The sequence below is a fragment of the Protopterus annectens genome, chromosome 2.part0 (genome assembly GCF_019279795.1).
Source record: "Protopterus annectens isolate FY-2018-M chromosome 2.part0, PAN1.0, whole genome shotgun sequence".
Lineage (NCBI taxonomy): Eukaryota > Metazoa > Chordata > Ceratodontiformes > Protopteridae > Protopterus > Protopterus annectens.
In genome coordinates this window covers 1,934,868,034-1,934,891,645 of record NC_056728.1, presented here as the reverse complement: position 1 = coordinate 1,934,891,645, position 23,612 = coordinate 1,934,868,034, and the positions used below count along the sequence as shown (strand labels likewise).

General features: G+C 35.9%; 1 protein-coding gene across 1 annotated transcript in view; it reads right to left on the bottom strand.

Moving 5' to 3' along the window:
* LOC122792902 (CUB and sushi domain-containing protein 1-like) overlaps positions 1-23,612 on the bottom strand; it is a 2,387,070-nt gene that overhangs the window by 200,222 nt on the left and 2,163,236 nt on the right. The window contains exon 4 of the mRNA XM_044060460.1: positions 20,931-21,125. Coding sequence (XP_043916395.1) covers positions 20,931-21,125 — 195 coding nt within the window. The remainder of the gene's footprint in view (positions 1-20,930; positions 21,126-23,612) is intronic.

Sequence of the window (23,612 nt, the reverse complement as noted above, 5' to 3'; positions counted from 1 at the left end):
CATGATGTGTCCTTATGTTGTTGGAGATTTTCTGTTCACTTTTGCAGTTACAGAGCATTAATATGGATGATTTGGAGATAAACATGACTGCCAACATATTTAATGCTGTTGTTGAAATATTTTGAGTAGCGGATTATAAGATGAGTAAAAGGATGTTAGCAAGTAAACTGAAATGATGTTCAAATCTTGGGAGTTGTGGAGAATTTTAGAAAGCTAAGATTCTCTATCAGCCTCAAGCAAGTTTTAGTAGTCCATAAAATCAAGGACTGCATTCCAAAAGAACTTGCGTGACATTTAGGTTTTATATACCACATGTAAGTGCAGTATGCAATGTAAAACTAAGTGGCACCAGTGTGTTATCATTTTCATACTCTTATTCAATAGAACAGTGATAAACAAGTACTGCTTAACTACTCTAAAAACAAAAGTAATTCTTATTAGTACTAGAAAAAGGCTTTCTTCTATCTGTTGGTCTCTAAAAAATCCTCAGTCACCTAAATAACACTACTGAAAATGTCACTTCACTCAAATACCTAAAGATTTGGTTGGAGACTTTATAAATTTTCAATGCCACCTGGACTATATACATGAAAAATCCTCTCTATTCTCTTCTTGGCTAATAGGATCACCCCTTTTCTATATCAACCCTTTAGGAATGCCTTATGTAAGGCAATGTCACTGCTTCAGCTAGAATAGGGTCTTCCTGTAATTGCTGCGGCCTGTAAAAGAAATGTATCCACTATTCAGATGCATTTGCAGCTTCATCTTTCTCACCCCAAGAAATGAACACTACTGCAAAGCCATTAAAAAGGCTTACTGACTACCTGTAACACAACATGCTGACTTTCTACTCAGCTCTCAATTTACACTTACCAAGAATGAGACCTTCCCTCTACTAGTGTCCAGACTATTCAGAAATGTACCAAGTTTTAGGAATTTTAGCCACTTGGGTCCTCTCTTCCAAAATCCCTAACCTAGGCTTCAGTGCACAGATCATACTTTCTGTCAATGGGAATCTCTCCCTTCTTTTCCTAAAGATCATTCCTCTCACTACATTTTCAAATTAGGAACACGAGTACATTTCATGACTATGGGAAATGCTCTCTCGCCATATAACTTAACAGCTTTCCACCCTTTTTCCCCTCTAAGTACCTGGCTCTGTCACTGATTTTCATTGTGATTCTTTCAGTATGCTAACTCTAATTTCCACTCTAGATATAATGCATATTTATAGTGTGTTTTGTCAGTCAGTCTCTGTATAATGTCCTTTACCTTTTACCTGTATAGCCTTAAGTCAGCTCTGTTAATAATTTTGTATATGCATATGTTGCATTTTGTCATGTACAATGCAAGTACTGTCATGAATCTAGCGCATTTACCCCAGGGAGAAACTGAAATAGGTCCAGTGGGATCAGTGCTCTACACCAGTTACCAAACTCAGAATAAAGTAAATAAACCATATTTACATGGATGCTAAAAACTGCCTCATTTATTTTGTGTAAGTGAGGTGCACAATATGGAACTGAGCAGCACCTGTGAGTTCCATTGTGTTAACAATCTGAATCTTAAAACAAACTATCTGACTTTCCAAGAAGACAAAAGTACTGAAACAACTTCATAAATCACAATCTGGAACATTCTTTCTCTTCTTCATCATCATATGTTTTCCATACAGATCCACTTGGGCAATGAGGCACATATATGGACCAGTGAGCTTGTTTACTTGATATATCTCTTTAACAGAATTGACTAATAATTCTTTTACAGACCTTTAGTTTCCTGAGCTATGGATATTCACCTATCTTTCAATCACCGGGTGTAGTAATTACAGCCTAAATCATTTGACCGACATATATTTCACATCCCATATATAATTGCTGTAGTTTACAGAAGAAGAGATTTATAACTTCAAGTTATAGAGTTTGTTTCTTTTATTTCATAGCAAAAGTGCTCATGTTTACACATATTTCCATGTCCCAAAAACACAGAGTAAATCACATATTTTAGTTTACTTACAAAGGTTTTACAAAGCTTGAGTGCAGCTTACATATCTGGTATATCGTGACTCAGCAAACAGTGATCTACTTATCTTCAGCCATTACATCCCCCCACCATTGAGTCTTCAAACAAGATTTCGTAAAACACTCTCACATGTCTCTTACAACCATTATCTCTAAGACCCTGATAACAAACATCTGCCATTCCTGACATTTGGCATAAAAAGTTTACCCTGCCCCTTTTAATCTATGTAACACCTCCCTTACATGTTGAACCTACTTTAGTTAGGAACAATTACAGATGGTACACCATGCAGGTATTAAAGATCATAGTACCCTACTCCTGGTTGGTGGAATTTACCAACCTCTGGATAGTTGATGGTGCATTTTTTATACTAAAGTCAATCTTGCCAGACTTGTATAACCCATAAAGGGGTTAGGAACTAATGTCTCGCATAAATTCTTGGTCAAGTCGACAGCAGGTGTATGACTAGCTCCACCCAGTTGCTCTAGCTCTTCATCTTTCAAGGTTATGGGATAAACATCTGATTCTGCATGACTACTTATCTTGCTAACGTATACAGTGAACATAGTGTCTCTATCTTTCTTTGGTACCAGCACTACTAGAGAGTTCCAGGGACAGCTGAACTCTTGGATTACCCCAGGTCCAACATCTTTAGCAGTTCCTGTCTCAGGATTTCTTAATCTCCACATGCACCATACAATGGGTCTGTCTGATGGACCACTAAGGTCCTCTGTCCATGAGGTGCTGCAAGAGGTAGCTACAACCCAGCTTTTCAGTAAATATGTCCCTAAAACACTGTAGTACCTTCAGTTTTTGTAAGAAATAATTGCAAAATGCAGCCCTCTGCATATCATAAAACCACTAGTGTGCCAGACTCATTTGCAGGACACACCCGAATCCCTAAAGTGATCCAGGGGGGCAGTTAGGATGCAAATAAAGATTCAGACCATGTTCTGTGATTCACAGTTATGTGAATCATCAAATCTGCTGCAGAGATTTAATGAAAATTTGAGTGACTGCTACTACAAACCAACTGCTCTGTCTTTTAAACCCATGGCTGAGCTCGGACATCATAAATAAAGTAAAGAAAGTTCCTAAACAGAAAGTTGAATACTCTTAAACCACTTACCTGCCTCTTTTAGCCTCTTATCAGTTGCATGAAACAGAGCACTAGATAGTGACAGTCACACTCTACTGGGCCTCACAACCACCAGTGTCAAACAACTATATCCACTGGGTGCTCATTTACTGTCACAAGATTATAGTTATCTCTACTGAATCTGATACTACTGACTCCACAACACTGAATCACTAAATGCTGAAAACACAGTATGCCAAACTACTGGACTTGCCCTGCCCCCTTTCAGGAACCATGTTAGCACTTGTTTCTAAGTCCGGAGCAGTATTGACATTTGTGATTCAGTTTAATTTCAATGTTTGGTGTTTTCGGCATTTTGTGATTAGCTGTTGTGGAGTTGGCATAACTAGACTTAGTAGAGGTAACAGCATTATTGTGATAAATTGTGAAAGCTAATTCGCAACCACATCCCATCATGACCGTAGTATGTAAATGAACCCTGCTCTGCTTTTACATCAAACAAAGGCTAAAACACCCTTGGCTGACTTTGTAAATGTTAGTTCAAGTTGATACCAGTGTTGACAACTTAAGGTGGATAAGCAGAAAATAATTTATCCGCTGGTAAAATATCAACAATTACATATCTTACTCAAGCTAGGTAGTCAGGGAAGTAGACAAACTTGTTTAGTCAAATGTCCTGTATCGTTTATTAAAGTAAATGTTTCTGCATCTTTGCAATATTTGTCATGCACAGAAGAAAAATACTACTAATTAATTCCTCACAACCTGGTTTAACAGGACTGGAGCTATGTTTTGTTGATATTTCTGGCATTATTTTCATCCACTGGCTATAGAAATACAAGTTGTTGTATCCTTTAGTTCTGTGGTCCCTGCATGTATATTGCGCAGTCTTGTACAAGTGCTTGACTTCTTTTCTACACATTATGTTCTTGTTGTTTACATACATTTAGGACAATTCTGTATTGCATACCTTAGACCAAGACTGTACTAAAGCCATTTAGATATAGCTGATAATATGTTAAGTGAACCACTTTAAAGAGACATGGCAAACTTATATTTAATGTATTTATTTATTTATTTATACCCCTCCTTCCTTCACAGGGTCAAGCCTAGCAGCACTACCTGTACCCAATAATCTCATTTAGCCTGTAGAGAGGGAGGATCCAGGAATCCCTATCAAGAGGAGAGGCCAATAGCCAATTCATTCCTGCCTGTTAATCTTAATATGCGCAGCAACCCTTAAGCAAAAGTCAGGTGGGAGGGAGCAGGCCAGCTTGCTAGCCTTGTGTTGTAGGCATACCACGCCCCCAGGCACAGTGATCCCCTTCCCCTGCAGTGGCTCATCTGAGCTCTGCTGTATACTGCCATCCAAGAAGAAGGATGCCTGTGCATGCTGAATTCCCCTCAGCTGACTCACAAACTGCACTCAACACCAAAGACTATATTGGCACTATTCTTGGAGGGCAGAACACTTATTACTCCTGGTAGGTGTCACCCATGTGGTGAAGCAGAGTAGCATCCCTCTTCTGAAGATGGATGAGACAGCAATGGGCACAAACTCTCATCCTCCCATGCCAGCTATTACCAGAGATCAAGCTGCAACATGAATTCAGGCCCTGAGCTACATAGCTGGGGTTTTATCCCTCTCTGTCATGAGGCTGGCTGACACTGCAAAGTTAGTATATTTATTGAAACTATAAATTATGTGATGGCATGCAAACCATATAATATGTCTTGTTGATTAAAACTGACAGACATCTAGATAGCATTCTAGCAAAGCAGGTCATAGCTTTTGTACTGGTTATTGTTTAAGACAATCATAATAGCTTACAATTCTGTAAGCCTGTGATTTCTTAAATGTGATATTTGTTTATAGGTGCTTGGTAAACAAACTATCGTTCTGTCATTAACTATAATTATGGAGTTATGGAGTTCAAAAAATGAACCTGAGTTAATAGTTTGTATACCTTTCACAGAAAACAATTAACTCAGTGTGTTGCATAAATATTTATTGAAAAATACTGTAGATCAAATACTAGCAGAATTAATAGCTAGAAAGGGGGTACTTCAGGATATTTTCATTATTTTAATACAGAATAGTTCATGAGGTATTTCAGTCCATCTTCTGGTCAAGCACGAATGTAAAACTGATTTTTGTTTTTTAATGTACTATTGAGGTTTAAATACTCTTTCTTTGTAGTATTTATGCTTGCAGCAATAATTTAGTGAAAGACAAGAAGATGCAGGTATACATATCCAGATAAACTGAAGAAAGGATAGAAAGGTTCCTAGATCTGAACAAGGAAGATATGGCAGTTTAACTAGGCATAAACAAAATTGTTACAGAGTAGATGCAATGGATGAAATGAAACAAGAAGTGGAAGTTGAGTGCAGCTAATGAAATGGAGATAAGAAGGCAGACCATACCTCTCAACCTCCTAGACTACAGCCATAAATAATGGGAGGAAAAAGGTTCAAAAATAGTGAAAATTATTAAGTATTGATTTCACTGTCTTAGAAAGTTGATTGAATAACAATATTCACATCAGAATGAATTTTATGAATGATATGCATTCTTAAACTCACATATTTGTCATTATTTTCTGATTTCAGTCCTCAAAGATTTGACAATAATTTGTCAGAAAACCACAATTTTATGAGAAGCATACCAAAAATATGAGGCAAAAATCTGGACATTTTGCAAAAATCTGGACAGTTGTGAGATATGAGACAAACACAGATTTAGAGGGTGTAGTTTCAGAAAAAAAAACTCTTGAAGGTTAATAGCTTGTGCTGAACCTGTTTATGCTAAGTAGTTACTAAACCAATATATTTACTAACGATCACTTGTATTTCTCTTTGCTTAGGTTTTCTGTGTTGACTGTAGTGAGGTTATAGTAGTTAAATTAACATGATATTTGACCTTCTGTGAACTGAACCTTGGCCTAATCATGATAATTAGAATTTGGCTGAAGTCTTTTGCTTCATTTATTTCCCCTAGTGGTCAATTGTTTTGAGGATAACCATTTTATATTTCATCTTAAACAAGCATTCTTTTCAGAATCATAAAGAAAATGTTAATAGGTCCAGGTCATCAGAAAAAGTTATATCCTATCTCAGGTCAACTTTTTACTGGTAAGAAAGTGCTCTACATATATATATATATATATATGTATTCACATATTACATTATATGACTTTCTAGATCCCTGTCAGTCTTGTTTTGCACCATGGCACTACACTTTGAGTGCCTGATTGGGGGGAGTGAATTACATCTTAGCAGATAGAGATCACAGGCTATGCTCTATCATGGCACTGTTTGATCCCATTACAGCTTCTGACACCATGAGTCTTGGAATCCTGACAAAATATGCTTGCACCTACTGCTGCCTTTCTTCTATAGTCCTCTAGCAGTTTATTACCACCTCTATGTGTGCCAGAGGTCAGTCTTGTTTCAGAAGACAATTTTATTAGTATCTATTGAGTAAGGTATGGGTGCCTCCAAGCATTGTCTTGACTATGCTGGTACCCATAGGCTACTATTAATGGAGGCAATTCAAGCTGTAGATATTCAATATTATAGCAATAACCCATGCTTAGGTGTGGGTAATGCTGGATTTACCCACGGTTGGTGTGGTTTGGTCATGAGGGTGAAGCCCGAGTGGCCAAACAAAGACAACCGTGGGTAAATCCAACATTACCCACCCAAGCGTGGGTTATTGCTATTATACAAGGACATTACTTAAGAAAAAAATAATTACTTTTCCTAAATAATGGCATTGTATAATGCCTCCTTGCTGCCCTTCCGCAGCTGTCGGGTATTCTGCGGCAGTTCTGATGTACTGCGCATGCATATGTTTACGCAGTACATCAGAGCTGTTGGCAGAAGCAATGGAGAAAGCAAGATCTCCGTTGCTTTCTGTCTCGCTATGCTAAAGGAGTTTAACATTAAAAAGCAACGGAGAATCTCCGTTGTCTCGCTATGTTAAACCCATTTAACATAGCAAAACACCTTTAAAAAAAGCAACGGAGATAGGAAGATCTCCGTTACTGTTTTAAAGCTGTCTCGCTATGTTAAACTCATTTAACATAGTGAGACAGTGTGTAAAAAGCAACAGAGATCTTGCGTTCTCCGTTGCTTTAAAAAAAAGAGTTATACTAATGGAAAAAGTCCAGGCGACTGGACCTTTTTTCATTACTATAACTGTGATTTACAACGTGCACGCTGACCAATCAGCATGCATGTTTTGGAATATTAATGGGGGGGGGTCGTTGTATAATACAGTTTTACTGATACTATGAGGCTTTATTACACCTTTACTCAGAAGCACATATCTGATTGCATAATATTTTAGAAATAATTGAACCCACTTACTGAAGGCACAATTAATAGCCATCTTAAAATTAACTTTAAGAAAACTAATTTTCTTAATTCATCTCTCCACTAGATCTCCTGCTTCTTCTATACTTGCCATGCATTATTTCCAGAAATCTAGTCCCTAAATTCCTTGTATTCTTCTGACTGCTTTATATTTGTCTAGAAACAACAAATGCTACTCCTCTTAAAACTCTCAACTGTGTGTGTTTGGCTCTGCTGTAACTTTTTTTTAAAGAAGTTACATGTGTTTCTGCTCAGAGTGACAAACAAAAAGAAAAGCTCCAGTAGGTAAATGCATAGCTAAACTCAAAACACAAAAGAAAAACTATCAACAAGAATGGCGTCATCAAATATGAATCATATTCTAAATCAATTAACTTTAATAAAAGATGAGCTATAACACTTTTACAAACTGCTTCATCAGGTTTAATAGAAATTAATTCATATACAACAATTAAAAAAAAACTTCAAAAAAAGGTATTTAATTAAGAGTACAACCCCTGTTTGGTGAAGTCTTTCTTGTTGCTAAATTGTTTGCATTTTGGCTTTGTCTACATGATTACCTGCTGAAGTTCTTCTTTTTGTTGGTTGTTTTCATTTATAGTGAAGGTGCTCTCATGACATGAATCCTACTACAGATGAAGTAGTATCCTAGTGTCTGTTTTCACAAGTTCACTCAAATGCTGTGTTTCAGCAATGGATGCATGAACTATTAACATCTGACAACAACCCTTCCATAATTTCAATAAGGGTAGCACTCTATTTGAAGCAGGACCTGAAATGTCTATGTTCTTAGAAATTCAAGCGTTGCTATCGGAAATGAAATCCAAGTTCCATTTCTTTAAAAGACTGCAATGGCAGTGACTGAGGTTTGAAGTGTACTTAACTTTAAAAGTAGTCCTGAAAGGGCTCTGTGTTTTGAAAATGCTGACACATGATAAACAATATGTTGTGCTGCTATACTTAGTATAGACTGTATGATTTAAATGAACAATGTTTTTACTCCAGGTAGACTAGATTGTGGTAGTGAAGGTATTATCTATTTGGCTATGTGTAGTGGATGCCCAGTGTTCTACGTGGGAATGTCCACTAGAAGTTTGAGGAAACGTATTCTTGAACATTTGTATGCTATAAGAACAAAAAATGTCAACAATGCCTTGTACAAACATTCCACTATGTGCAGTAACTGGAAAAAGTTCGCCTTCTCGATTCTTGAGTAAGTGAACAAGGACATCAGGGGAGGTGATTATAGAAACAAAGTAGAACCGAAAGAAGCGGTATGGCATCTGAGATTGGCTTCTTACAAGCATCCTAGGCTGAATGACACGGTCAATATAAAATGTTTTTTTTAAAAAACAGAAAAGTTAATATTAAAAAATAAAGTTTTTATTTAGATGTATTTTTTACTGCAAACAGTAGTCTATGGGACTAAGTTTATTGATGGTTCACTTCAACTGAATAATTGTTTTATGAGTTGAACAGATTGTTATACAATTAAGTGTTTACTTGCTGATGGTATTTTGTGCGTTTTTGTAGTAGTGAATTGTATTTCTGATGAAGTCGCCTTTGACGAATTGTGAATGAAATAATTTTATGCTATAAGACCTAGTTTTCTCCTGATTTTTAGTGTTTTTGTTCTACCTAATGTTTTGACTCTACTTGAAAAACAATCAAAAGAAGATATTATGAATTTGCAAAATAAAACTTTAGTACATACCTGCTTTTCCCTGAATAATAAAGATGTGGAAGGTATGCTGGATGGTGTGCATACCTTTGAGATAAGATTAATTGCCACTAAACAAAGGGAAATTCATAGGGATGTGTAAGGTTTTAGAAAAGTAGCTTTATTTACTTGGCTTAAAACAAAGGAGCAGCACCTCATTACATCTATGGACAGCATGAATGAGGATCCTTCTATGGGTAACAATCAGTGAGTGGAAATGAATACACCTATACAAGTTAACCCGGTCATAGTGGACAAGACACACATCAATGATGTTTATCTGATAACAGCACTGGACTCCCTAAATTTTCCTCCAGTTTTACAAAAACATCTGTTTCTGCTGAAACAACATGGTAACAGAGGTAAAAAAAACAATAAAAATAAGAAAATGGAAGACACTTTGGGTATCAGATGTGCAGCAAGAACAGTCACTTGTGCAGGACAACTCGCAAGACGTTGTTTTTAATTTATTGTCCTACATGCTTAGAGAGACAGAACGTGCTGTGTTAATAAAGGTACGACTTTTGTACCATCTTCATATTGAAATTTAAATGACTGTCATAGACTTGAGTCTATTTACTTGTTCATTGAATTTAAAATCATTTCCTTCTTCACATGCACATTTGAATGTTTATAGTTGGACCAGTACTTTTGTTCCAAATAGCTACCCTTTGATTTATGCATTTCAGCAAGCATGCACACTGAATATAAGGGCATTCTTTTTGGATAAGACTAAGAAATTTCATAATTTAACTTCTAGAGAAAGGTAGGCTCTAAATTAATTTATATCCAACATTGATAGAATAACAAAGAATGAAGATAAGGGGGAGGCATTGCCAAATGATTAGAGAATGTTATAAGACTAGTATGCTTTCTTTATTAGAGGAGAGGATGTTGATGTTGGGAAGATTATTAATAAGGTTAACATTGAAGTTTATTCACTGCATCATGAAGTTGGTTTTGTCTTTAGAACATATGAATTATTTTAATGTTCCTCATGCAGTAATTCCTGTGTTTAATGATCTCCAGAAAGTACATAGCAACACAGAATCTCTACCGATGAGGCTTATAATCTCCTCTAAAGGGTGGTGACAGGACCTTTAACTAAATATTTGGAGATTAAGTTGAAGGGTGTCTTACTGTTGTCTTGTAGTTATATAAAAAAACAGTTTTTTGGAACATTTATACAATTTGTCTGTGAAAGAACATCCTGTGGACTTTACTATGCTAATGATGGATATTAATTCGGGTCTGTATTTTTTGATCAAAAAATCTCTTCTTCGAACACATAATAATCGACACATTTACAGCAAACACTGTAAACTGCGAACAGCCACATCATCAAATTTTTTCCTCAGGGAAAAAAAATTCAGTTGGCAGTTATGGGGAATTGATCTTTTCTTCAATACAGAGTGATCTCAAGAGTTGGTATATTTAGTTAGAGAGGGTGGGGGCACAGCCCTCCACTTTGGGGTGTAATTAATGTTTTAAAGTTTGTTTTTTATTTTACGGCCACATAAATTTTTTTCCCAGAGGAAAAATTTGATGATATGGCCATTCAAGGTTTACAGCATTCGCTGTATATGTGTTGATTATTATGTGTTCGAAGAAGAGATTCTTCGATCACATAATATAGACCCATTGATTCACTAGTTACTGTGATTCCAAATGGATATGGTAAAAATTCTGTGAGAATGTTTTTAAGTACAAATTCTAATTTGATATGTGAGCTATCGGAGTTGGTTTTGAAAAGTAATGTATTTATGGATGATGAATTAAGTTATTTACAGAAAAAAAAGGGTATTGCGATGGGCACACAGTAGCCGGTTCCTATGCTAATTTAGTGTTATCTGAATGGTAAAATGATTTTATATTCTCACAATTAAATTTATTTTTAGATAAGGTTCTTTTCTATAAATAGTTTGTGGATAACATATTTTTATTACTGGAAGGTGATCACACAGATTTCACTTTATTTACTGATTTTTAAATAATTTTAAAAGTTTTTTGACATTTAAAACAGTGGTTTCCACAGAAGAAATACATTTTGGATATCATCTTAATTAAGTTAAGTAATGGGCATTAGCTATTACAGCATTCAGAAAAGAAATAAAAATAGGTACAGTTTTACATAGCTCTAGTATGCATCCACCATTTATGTTCCCTAACATCTGCAAGACTCAGATGACAAGGCTAGTCAGTTTGAAAACAAATGATGAAATTATGAATAATCCATTAGCTGATATCAAGAAACAGTTCTTTCCTAGGGGATATCATAATGAAGAGTTTGAAAGACAGTACCAATGTATCAAAGAAAAAAGGAATGCTAGAACGCGGCCAGCATTTTCAGGTGATGGGGGAGCAGAAGAGGTATAAGTAAGAAAGGCTACTGTTAGTTTTATGCACACAGAAAATGCTCATTCTACTGGAATACAGGAGATTATTAGGAAAAAAATGATTTATCTTACAAGGCTTAAAGGATACAGTCTTAAAAGTGTGTCTCTGTGCACCATATTTTGGATATTGAAAGGTGTGGAGTGTTATAAAGAAGAGATAAAACATTGTACATATAAGTTAACCAAAAGAGGTACATTTCCTTGTTTAAATTGTTTTTTTTTGAAAATATATAAAAAGGGAATTATACTGTTTTTATACGCAGTGAGAAGAACAAGATATTTGATAAATGGGACTTCAGCCTATAGTACAAAGAATATGATATACCTTGATTTGTCTACATGCTGTTAAGATTTTATGTGGTAAAACTAACTGTAGGTTGAAGGAATATGTAATCAGACATCTGATATAAGGAGACAGGTTCTTTATTTAAACATGTAGATGTTGCATTTCAAGGGCACTGTTTTACGTTTATGAGTATTGAGACAGTACATCAGTCAGATAGAGGAGGTGATTTGGTAACCAATCCTAAAAGCGCAACCTGGATAACTGGATGGAGAACATAAAATACACCCCTGGGATTCCATCTTTGTCCCTGCTGGACAGTGGCACAGGGTACTGACTTGTTGGAACATGGGCTAAATTCTTGGCTATGCTTGTAAGGGCCTCAGGGCCAATAGCCTAGCAACTTCCTATGATCCAAAACCGAAAATTTGGAAAATAAGTGAATTAATGAATTACATGCTGATGCATTACCTGGTTTAAATGAAGCACAGAAAATGAAAACAATTTTGAAATTATTACAGCAGAAGTGCAGATGATATTATTTCATTCATTGTGAATGTGAGATTATCATCTGGATATGTGATCCTAAAAAACTTTTAAATTGTAACATTTGAAATCAGTTGTATTAGACCCAATGAAGCAGTTTGTGAAAACTTTTTAGCTCATATTTTACTAAAGTTATTTGATTAAGAATATGATCTGCAACTGATAAAACCATTCTTGTTGATATATTTTCTGTTCAGAATAAACTTGTAGGGAAAACAGTTTTGCATCCCATCTCTCCTGCAGTTATCCCACATATTTGTACATCTCCTTGGTGAAACATCTCCATCATCAACTTATTTATGGACTAAAATTGAACCGCAACATTATCTGAAGTGTGTTTGGGTCTGATACACCTTTGTTTTTAAAAGGCATACTTCCCAGTTTATTAACAGGCTTCATTCATGCAAACATCCCCACCTTAAAAAAGGCTTACTTTTACATTATTTTGTAGCAAGTTAACTAAAATGCTGAAAGTCCAAATTTAATTTGTCCTTGTTTTGAACAAGCAAGGGAATGGCTTACCCACCCTTGTTGTTACTCTTTCCCAGTTTTTACCATGTACTGCTTGCTATTTTACCATAATTATTGTTTCTGAAAGCTAATAGTAATATAGTCTATAAAACACTGATGATGCTCTGTTTTTGTGATGCTAATAATCTTTACCTGGCTGCAAGATTACTTGTAGCTCTGATCAGCCCTGGGTCTTTGAGCTTGCTCAAACTGAATGAAACACTCAGATTTGTTTTCTTCTCAATGAATATATAAAAATATAATTTAATAAAGGCATTTAAAAAAGACTTGGAAAGACATGGGATGGATGTTTATATACTAATTGTTTAGCAGCAGACTAAAATATGTTAGGGTCATGTAACATATTTACCTTCAGATCATGAAAGTAATAAAAGTTAGCTTTCCTGCTATTCCTATTTCACATTCACTTCTGACAAGTCTATAAAACTGGAAGTCATGTAAAGTATCTCTGTACTCTGTCTCCTACCGGTGACGTATAGATTAATCTTTGTCTGGAATACAAGGCAGCCTCAAATCCAACTCTGATAGACATCTTGCATATCTCCTAAATGAACAGAATAAAAACCACTTGATCCAAGGATTTAAATTTTGCTGTGACATAAATAAGACATGTTGGCAAGATACATATGTGTTTCAGAGGCCTTCCTTTGTTTGGAACAAGCTCCCCATCCATGTGAAGCAAAATCCATACCTAACAACATTTAAACTTAACCTTGGCCAATGGATGGCCCCCATGACAGAAGCAGACTGAATCTAAAAATCAAACTGATTTTAGAAAAGGTTATAGTACACATATAGTACTGGTTTCACTTACACGCTGTCTACTTTGAGCAATGGAGTCAGAGAAACATAATTGTGTGATACATTTCTATTGCAAGATTAGTAATAGTGTAAATTTTGTTGTGATTTTGTTCTATACGATTCTTATGTTAAGAATCTGTTTAGATACATCAGCAGGCTATAATACCTGACAGTGTGCATTAATATGTAATTTATGGCTATCCAGGGGTGCAGTGTCAGGCCTCTACACCCCTGAAAGGATGTCAATAACACATTAACACACATCCTAGAGGCATTATTGCTCTAAGAGAATAGGTTCTCTGGAAAATTGTTGTTTTACATACTTATTAATTTTTTTATTACTATATTTTTTTTATATATTTTTGATGCAAAATAATTGCCGTAATATATGTTAATGGTGTTGGAGAAAGCATTTTACATCCAAAATATAACACTTTGAAAAATAACCAGATATTTACGTCATTTTTTGCTCACTTACTCCTAAATCATTTGGTTCATTGGCAGTCATTTATTTTTCTTTTTTCTTTTACACTCACTAAACAGCGAAAGCGCTGCTTAGCGAGTGTAAAATAATAGTGGCTCTTAGTCTAGTTCTGTCTGAGCTCCATAGTAGCTTGATATGCTGCTGTGAAGTGGTGGACCATTTTACAGTGGGCATTACTTGTACATTAATACCATTCTACAGAACGTTTGTTCTCAAGTCAGGGGGCTGATGTACACTTTGCCCATTCTACAATATAAAATAATGACTCCCCTCACAATGAGCCAAGTGCTTATCATAAGTACTATTGCAAGTCTATTATTCCTTAGGTACATATGCTTTAGTGTAAATTATGAATAAAGCTACATTATAACAAAATTTAAACAGTTTACTAGATCCACTTTAGCTCTTTTATTATATTTCATGTTTTCCCTATTCTCTCGTTCTGTCCTTCCTTCTAACCTGCTCTTATCTACCTGCACCATTACTGTTTGTACTGTACCAGCTTGAGACCTCCATTGATCTCTTTACAGCACTCATTTCAGTAATTTGTTTGTTTAAAATCATTCATATGAAATGCTACTTTCACAGACTCACAGTGTAGTTAGGTCTTATAGTTTTCTGCCATATCTCTTAACCTGCAAAGGCCGTTGAAATGTTGGTACCAAACAGCCAAAAATCTGGATGCAAGATTAGCAAAAATTTGAATAACAAAGAGCACATAACTAATTCTAATTCCAGGAGGAACGTGGAATACTACCCAGAAACACGTTTAAAAACTACATAAAAAAGTATTGAAAAATATAAGCACATTATGCCATAGACATTGTAAAATTCTATACATACAGTGGATATAAAAAGTTTACATATTTAAAATGACATTTTTTTGTGATATGAAAAAATGAGACCACAGTAAATCACTTCAAAACTTTTTCCACATTTAATGTGACCTATAACCTGCACAATTCAATTGAAATACAAACAAATCTGCTAGGGAAAAAAAAAATGTATAATATGCTGGTTGCATAAGTGTGCACACCATTAAGCTAATACTTTGTTGAAGCACCTTTTGATTTAATTACACTATTCAGTCTTCTTGGGTACACACCTGCTATCAATTAAAGAGACTCGGATTAACCCAGAATAAAGTTCAGCTGTCCTAGTAGGATTTTATTGATATTTACTCAGTTGCCTGCTACAGCAAAATCCATGGTTCACAGAGAGGTTACACAGCATCAAAGGGATCTCATTGTTGAAAGGCTTCAGTCAGGAGAAGGGTACAAAAACATTTCCACAGCACTGGATATACCATGAACACAGTGAAGACAGTCATCAAAAAGTGGAGAAAATATGAAACAACAGTGACATTGCAAAGAACTGGATGTCCCTCCAAAATTGATGAAAAGACAAGATGGAAACTGGTCAGGGAAGCTTCCAAGAGACCTACAGCAGCACTGAAGGAGTTGCAGGAATTTCTGGCAAGTACTGGTTATGTACTACATGTGACAAAAATCTCCAGTATTCTCCATATGTCTGGATTATTGAGTAGGGTTGCAAGATGGAAGCCTTTTCTTACACAGAAAACATCCAGGCCTGACTAATATTTGTAAAACAGTGCATCAAGTCTCCCAAAAGCATATGGGAAAATGTGTTATGGTCTGATGAGACAAAGGCTGAACTTTTTGGCCCCAATTCCAAAAGGTACATTTGGAGCAAAAACAACACTTTGCATCACCAAAACAACACCACCCCCATGGTGAAGCATTGTGGTGGCAGTATCATGGTATGGGGTTGCTTTTCTTCAGCTGGAACTAGGGCTTTAGTCAAGGTGGAGGGAATTATGAACAGTTCCAAATACTAGTCACTTTTGGCCCAAAACATTCAGGCATCTGCTAGAAAGCTGAAGATGAAGAGGAATTTCACCTTTCAACACAACAATGATCCCAAGCATACATCCAAATCAACAAATGAATGGCTTCACTAGAAGAAAATTAAAGTTTTGGAATGGCCCAGCCACTGCACAGACCTAAATCCAATAGAAAATCTGTAGGGTGACCTGAAGAGGGCTGTGCACAAGAGATGCCCTTGCAATCTGACAGATTTGGAGTGCTTTTGCAAGGAAGAGTGTGCAAATATTGTCGAGTCAAGTCAAGATGTGCCATGCTGATAGACTTCTACCCAAGAAGACTTAATGCTGTAATTAAATTAAAAAGTGCTTTAACAAAGTATTAGTTTAAGGGTGTGCACACTTATGCAACCAGTGTATTGTACGTTTTTTATTTTTTATATTTTTTCCCCTAACAGATTTATTTGTTTTTCAATTGAATTGTACAGGTTATAGGTCACATTAAAGGTGAGAAATGTTTTGAAATGATTTATTGTGGTCTCATTTTTTTATATCACAAAAACCTGGCATTTTAACAGGGGTGTGTAAACTTTTTGTATCCATTGTATAACATGTGTGCTCTCTTTCTTCAAATTCTTGGTGCTACCAGTATATTGGCGATGTAGTGCAGTTTTCTGGATATTAGACAATGTAAACAATTTTGTACAATGAGGGCAATACAAAATGCTGTTTCAAGGGGTAGACTAAGCCTGAAAATAGGGACACATATACAAAAAAGGAACACTGTATGTAGGGATAAATGAGGCCTGAAAATAAGAATATTCCTCCAAAATAGGGAACGTTGGGAAGTCTGTTTTCTGCTTCTAACATAGTTTATAGAACAATAGGTAGTTACTAGACATGCATTCAGAAAGACCACTTAGAATTCTAGTTCAGACTCCCAAGTGTTCCCTATACATACAATCTATATATACAGTGTATGACAAAAAACATATACATATATACACGTATATATATATTTTTCATACTTTATGCTGTAATCATCTAATATTGCGACGTTTTTTCAACAAAGGTTTTATAGATGCCCTTTCATTGAGCCCCTTACCTCTATCGGCCCTAAGTGTTATAATCCAGTCCTACACTGTATATATAGTTTGTATGTATAGTGTATATACTGGCTGCAATATCATTATTTGTTAATAACAACATTTTTTATTCTATAATAATATGTAGTAGTAAGCTATTAATATGAGATATTCCTTTAAGGATTTAATTAACCATGATGTCTGATTGGATAACATTTTTTGAATTTAGATATATGTATATGAGTTATAATGGTGGCTTTTATATGGATCTGATGAAGCTGTATTAGTGAAAGCGCGCTCATCCTGTTTTATTGGTTTTATTGTGAATAAATACAGGTTTTATTGGGACATTCCTGCTTTGACTCCATTTTTACCACAGAGAACTTTTTATATATTACGGAGCATTTACCAGTTTGGCTACCAGTTATTTTGTTGACTGTTCTTATAATTATTTCTTTGTTGATTGTCTCTCTGACAGAAAAGACACACTACAGCATTCTAATTAAGGATATAGGGTCTCACACTCCTAGTTGTCAGCTGAGACGTATTAAACAGCCACATGTCGTTTTCCTGCCTTGTTGCCATTTAATCTTGCCTTACATCTGATATTTCTTATGATGTTATTGTGTCTTAAATATATTTTTAAAACATTATTTTACCTTAGAGATTTAGAGAACCACTTAAATCAGACTCCGATGTTTGTCTCTATGTATGTACCTATCTGTCTGTCTGTCTGTCTATACAGTGTGTGAGATGATTATATCTTTATGGCAATTCTAGCAATGCCTTGACTTCATTATTACAAGTCAAACCAATCTGACTGAAATTATATTGCTTGTCACCTTGCAATTTGATTTTTTTTGTAACATGCTATACCCACCCACACACACACACACACACACACACACACACACACACACACACACACATGCTGACGCATGTTTGTGTGTGTGTGTGTGTGTGTGTGTGTGTGTGTGTGTGTGTGTGTGTGTGTGTGTGTGTGTGTGTGTGTGTGCGTGTGTGCGTGTGTGTGTGTGTGTGTGTGTGTGTGTGTGTGTGTGTGTGTGTGTGTGCGTGCGTGCGTGCACGCAAGTATGTATAGATGTAAATCAGATTATCTAGTGCTCAGAAAGTCAAACATAATATGGTTGAGATCATATCATTGACATTCCAAAAACTCAGAGTGGTTGTACTGAGATCACAGAACACTGGGGATCAAGGGAATTTACCCTCTTCCCCACTGTATTATGACCTTGGAGTTGGTATATAGAATTTGCAGGGGGTGTGCAGAGGTCAGGAGGACTTTGTCCTTGCAAAAACACAGATTTTGTTGTTTTTGCACTGTTTTAGTTTTTGGAAAGTTGATGTTTAGGTCTGAAGAATATGATGTTTGATTACTTTCTGAACAATATAATTTATTAACTGGGTTAGTCCCAACAGGCTATTAGCCTGTTTTCAGGGGAGACCTAAGTTAGTACTTATATTTAAAACATCAAATAGCAAGTGATAATAACAAGTGTTTTATGCAGTAGTGCAGACAGGCTCCCCGCCACCATACACTCCCTGCTAATAATGAATACCAACTCTGGGATCGGAATACAGTAGGAAAGAGGAAATTGCCCTATCCCCACTATACTGCAATCTCACACAGAGAGAATAAGAGAAAGAAAGAAAGACAGTTCTGTCATCTCACAAAGGAAAACATGGTAATATGTGATCCGCTGATTTTTGATCAGCTGTTTTGGCTTCTTTCTGTTCAACAGCTAATGGTGGACAATGAAAACTGTGGATGTATGGATAATTGATATATATATATATATATATATATATATATATATATATATATATATATATATATATATACAGCCTCATGCACCTTGCCTCACCTCCATACCTCTCAACCTAACAATAAGGGAGGCAAAAATAGGGTCAGATTTTAAATAGTGCTCTTATAAACTTACAAAGTTGCTATACTAAAAGTATACGTGTTAGTTTGTGTTTTCTGAAGGCTATAATGTCTAAAATTCAAATGTTTGTCATAATTTAGTGACTTCAATCCTGAGTGATTTGCCAGAAAACCAAAATGTTTATGAGGAACAGACCTAAAATATGAGGCAAATTGTGGACATTTTGCAGAAATCTGGACAGTTAAGAGGTAAGTATGCTTACCCCTAAAAATTATATATACCAACTCACAGATTGCACAACAGTGAAGAAAGGGCAATCTCCGTAACACCCACTATTCCTCAGTTTTACATTGAAAAAACTAGTCATTTCTGATCTGGTGATTTTTGAGCAGCTGTACCTGCTTTTTCCTGTTTTCAGTGAAAGGCTTCATCTGTGAAAGGTTTGGATTCTGTGTGTATGTGCATATGCAATAAGGGGTAAATGTTTAAGACTTGTTCTTGTCTTGTATAGCAAGCATATAAAAACAGCTTTTTTATACATAAATTCCCGCACAATTAATTTTAAATAAGTGTTATGCAAAAACATTACTTTTGATATACAAGTAGCAAAGTTACCTCACTCTGTAATTCTGTAAGGTGACAATCCCATGTCATTATGCATGTGTCTCTTTTGATGATGTGCATTACACTATGTGACATACAAGCAGTCAGCTCATTTTAAAGCTCTGATGTCTGAGTTCATTATTCCATTCATTAACCTTTAGAATGACTACTGTAGCAGTAATGTAAGCTTACACATCATCCACTGTGTAAAGGTTAAGCAAATGAAACAAGAAAAATGTCCAGCAGAAATGCTGATGGGCAGAAATGGGGACTGGTGATGTAGCTCACATGTATGTAAACAAAAGAAGGAAAAAAGGCATCCATTTCATACCTGATAGCACTTGAAAGCATTTGCAGTGTGTTTCACATCTGGTTACATCAAAGATAAGCAATATCTTACAGTTGCAAGTGTGCTGATGCTTAAGTTGTGCTAGGGACAAGAATGTTCCACAGTAAACTGCTGATGTAACCAAGGCAACGAAAGAGGCCAGGATGGGTACAACAATAAGGTCAAAATCTGTTTGTTACATTACCCAGCACAGTGGTTAACTTTTTCTCCACAGTACTTTTGGCAGGTTGTTGAATTAGGAGAATTAGTTTAATTTGTTAACAAGTATTGTATTTGGTAACACATCTTAGACACAAACAATAGAGAGAGTTTCAATATAATGAAATGCGACAATATAATGGTCTGGCAGTGAGAAAAAGTTAATGTAGAAAGAATAACAATATACATTTCTGTAAACGTAATGAGATGGTTTACAGCCAAGATGCCACTAATTCACATACATGATATTTAAACTGAGAGTTAAAAATTGAAGTGTATGCTTCAAGAACATTTAGTAAACAGCATTTAAAAAAAAATGTGATTATACTAGCTTCATCATATGTTGTATGTGTGAGAATCTAAGCAAGGTAAAATATAACCCATTTTTATGGCAAAAAATCATACCTTCACACATTCAGTATCCCACTCTTTTTAAGAACTTGATAAATTGGATAAAATGTCATTCATCAGAGTAATTCCGCTTAATAACTTTAAAAATTGGATAAAAAAAAATGCCAGTCTTCAATAACAGCAACAACAAAACAGTAGAAATAGATAACAGTGTATTGCACATGTTAATATTACCTTTATAGATTTCACAGGAAATTATAAGGTATATTGCTTTTCATGGTTAAACTATTACCTTTAGACTTGTATCATTTTAAAATGAAGACACTATTTACCTCTACAAAAAGGAGCTGGGAAGTCCCACAGTGCACCATTTCCTGGAGTAACAATGCAAGTCAAAGTGGCGTGGCCTTCCAAGATGTAACCAGATAAACAGCTGTAACGGATTTTATCTCCTATATTGAATCTTGTTCCGTGTAGAATACCTTTAGCTATGACACCTGGGCTTCCACATGTGTGACTTGGCAGCACTGTTAAATAAATGTACAAACACAAATTCAGATACAGCTCACTTTAAAAACAGCACGAGAGTGCTACTTTGTTAATAAACAAATATGTTGCATAAAATATTTTATCTGCATGTTTTTATTGTGCTTTGTTATCATACAATATGGCATCATCTTGTAAAAGATTATTCATTAAGAAAAACAGTTGGAAGTGTGGTGTAATGGTTAAGGTGTTTATTTTTACAAACACAAGGTACAAGGTTTGAGTCTCACAAGGGATAATTTGCTAGGCTTAAAATGGCTCGCAAGGGCAGTTAGCTTAGTACTAAACTATGAGCCTATAAGATACACCTAGATAAACTGATAGTTTGTAAACATAGCCATGATAACAATCCCAGGAGATGAAAAGTTAGTTTTCATTACCAAATGAATATGTAACAGGTATATCAAGTAGGGTTGTACATTTATTTATATTTAGCGAATTACTAATGTTAACCAGATTTCTAAAATCTATTTAATCATTTACACTGTATGTATAATTGCATATTTTGAAATATCATATCATTTATAAAATGGCAGCACAGAATGTTTAAAACTTCATGAAACATTAGGCTGTTATAGAATCTTACAACTCAATAAATATTAAAATGTCAAACAATGTTTGGTTCAATTGTGTACTACACACACACGTGTGTGTATATATATATATATATATATATATATATATATATATATATATATATATATATATATATATATATATATATATATATATATATATATATATATATATATATATATATACATGTATGAGCAGGTTTACTACATACTTGTTTTACTATGACATGGTTGAGGCTTGGAAGTTTGACCACAGAAAATACTGAAACATACTGCCAAAACATGGAACACTGACTATGACCCATGTCAATTTCAACCCTGAATCAAAAAAATACTCTTCCACTCTGAACCCAGGAACAAGTGCTAGCATAGGTCCAAAAGAGGGGCAAAGTTGGGCTTCAAAACTGCTTGTGTTTGGTATTCTGACCTTCTGTCCACAGTTCCGACACTTTCAGGTCGACCTTTCAAGCCTCAACCACATAATTGTATCTCTCTCTCTCTCTCTCTCTCGCTCTCTCTCTCTCTCTATATATATATATATATATATATATATATATAGACAGACACACACACACACACACACACACACACACACACACACACACACACACAAAATACTGCTTTGTGGATCTCATAGGTTCATAGGTTAGTTCTAGGCTATCGGCCCTAGGGCCTATACAAGCCTAACCATAACAATTCCCTGGATATTTCTTCCCACAATATTTACTTCCCTGGACCCCTGGCTAGCAGGGCAACTGACGTGATCCCTGGGGTGAATTTCCTATCTCCCATCCAATTGTCAAAGTTCCTTTTGAAGAGGGCCAAGGAGGTGTTCTGCTTGACATGTATGGGCAGTCTATTCCAGAGTTTGGGGAGTCTCTGGGTCAGTAACCTATCCCTCCAGCATGTTTTGTTCATTGTGATGACAAGGTTTAGATCCCTGGAGCATGTGGCTCTGAGTGATTGGGATTTCTTTAAGTGGAGCATGTCCAACAGCTCAGGGTTTGACATGGCCTTGTACGTTAAGCAAAGATCGCCTCTGAGTAGACGATATGCCACAGAGTATAGCTGGAATTTTTTTAGATGGTCAGCACAGGGCATCTGCTTTAGGCCTGTGATTCTTTTAGTGAAGTATTTCTGTGGCCTTTCCAGTGTTGCAGATGTCTAGTGAGGTACATACCAAACGGGGCATTGTACTCTATAATGGGTCTAATGAGGGATGAGTACAGTGGGACAATGAACTCCTTTTTTCTGGATGAAAAGCCCTTAGTGATGAGGTGTGCCACATAGAAGGATTTCCTTACTGTTGTGACGATGTGGTTATCGAAGGTGAGACCACTGTCCACCTGTGTCCCTAAATCACTTATCACACTTTCAGTGTTTAATGTACTGCCACCTATATGGTAATTCATGGGTACATGTTTTTTCCCAAAGGGATAACTATACATTTCTTGGCATTGAACTTGAGTCCATTACTCTGACACCAAGCATCTGTTTCTGTAAGGCTCTTTTGTAGAATATCCACATCATTTGGGGATTCAATAATGGCTCCCAGTTTGCAGTGATCTGTGAACTTTGTTAGCCAGAGTCCCTTAGTGTTGGCTTGTTCTTCAGAGAAGTAGATACCAAACAAGAGCGGTCCCAGGTCTGCACCCTGAGGTACTCCACTTGTCACTTGTCTAGAGCTGGATTTGGAGTTGGCTACTTTTACAGTCTGGGTTCTGTCAGTAAGCCAGTTGGCAACCCATCGAGTGACATAGGGATTTATGCCCAGCTTAGTAAGTTTATCTATGATTCCAGAGTGGGGGAATGGTATCGAAGGCCTTGGCGAGGTCCAGATAGGCTGCGTGGATTGCCTTACCCTCATCCACAGCTCTGAAGACTGATTTGAAG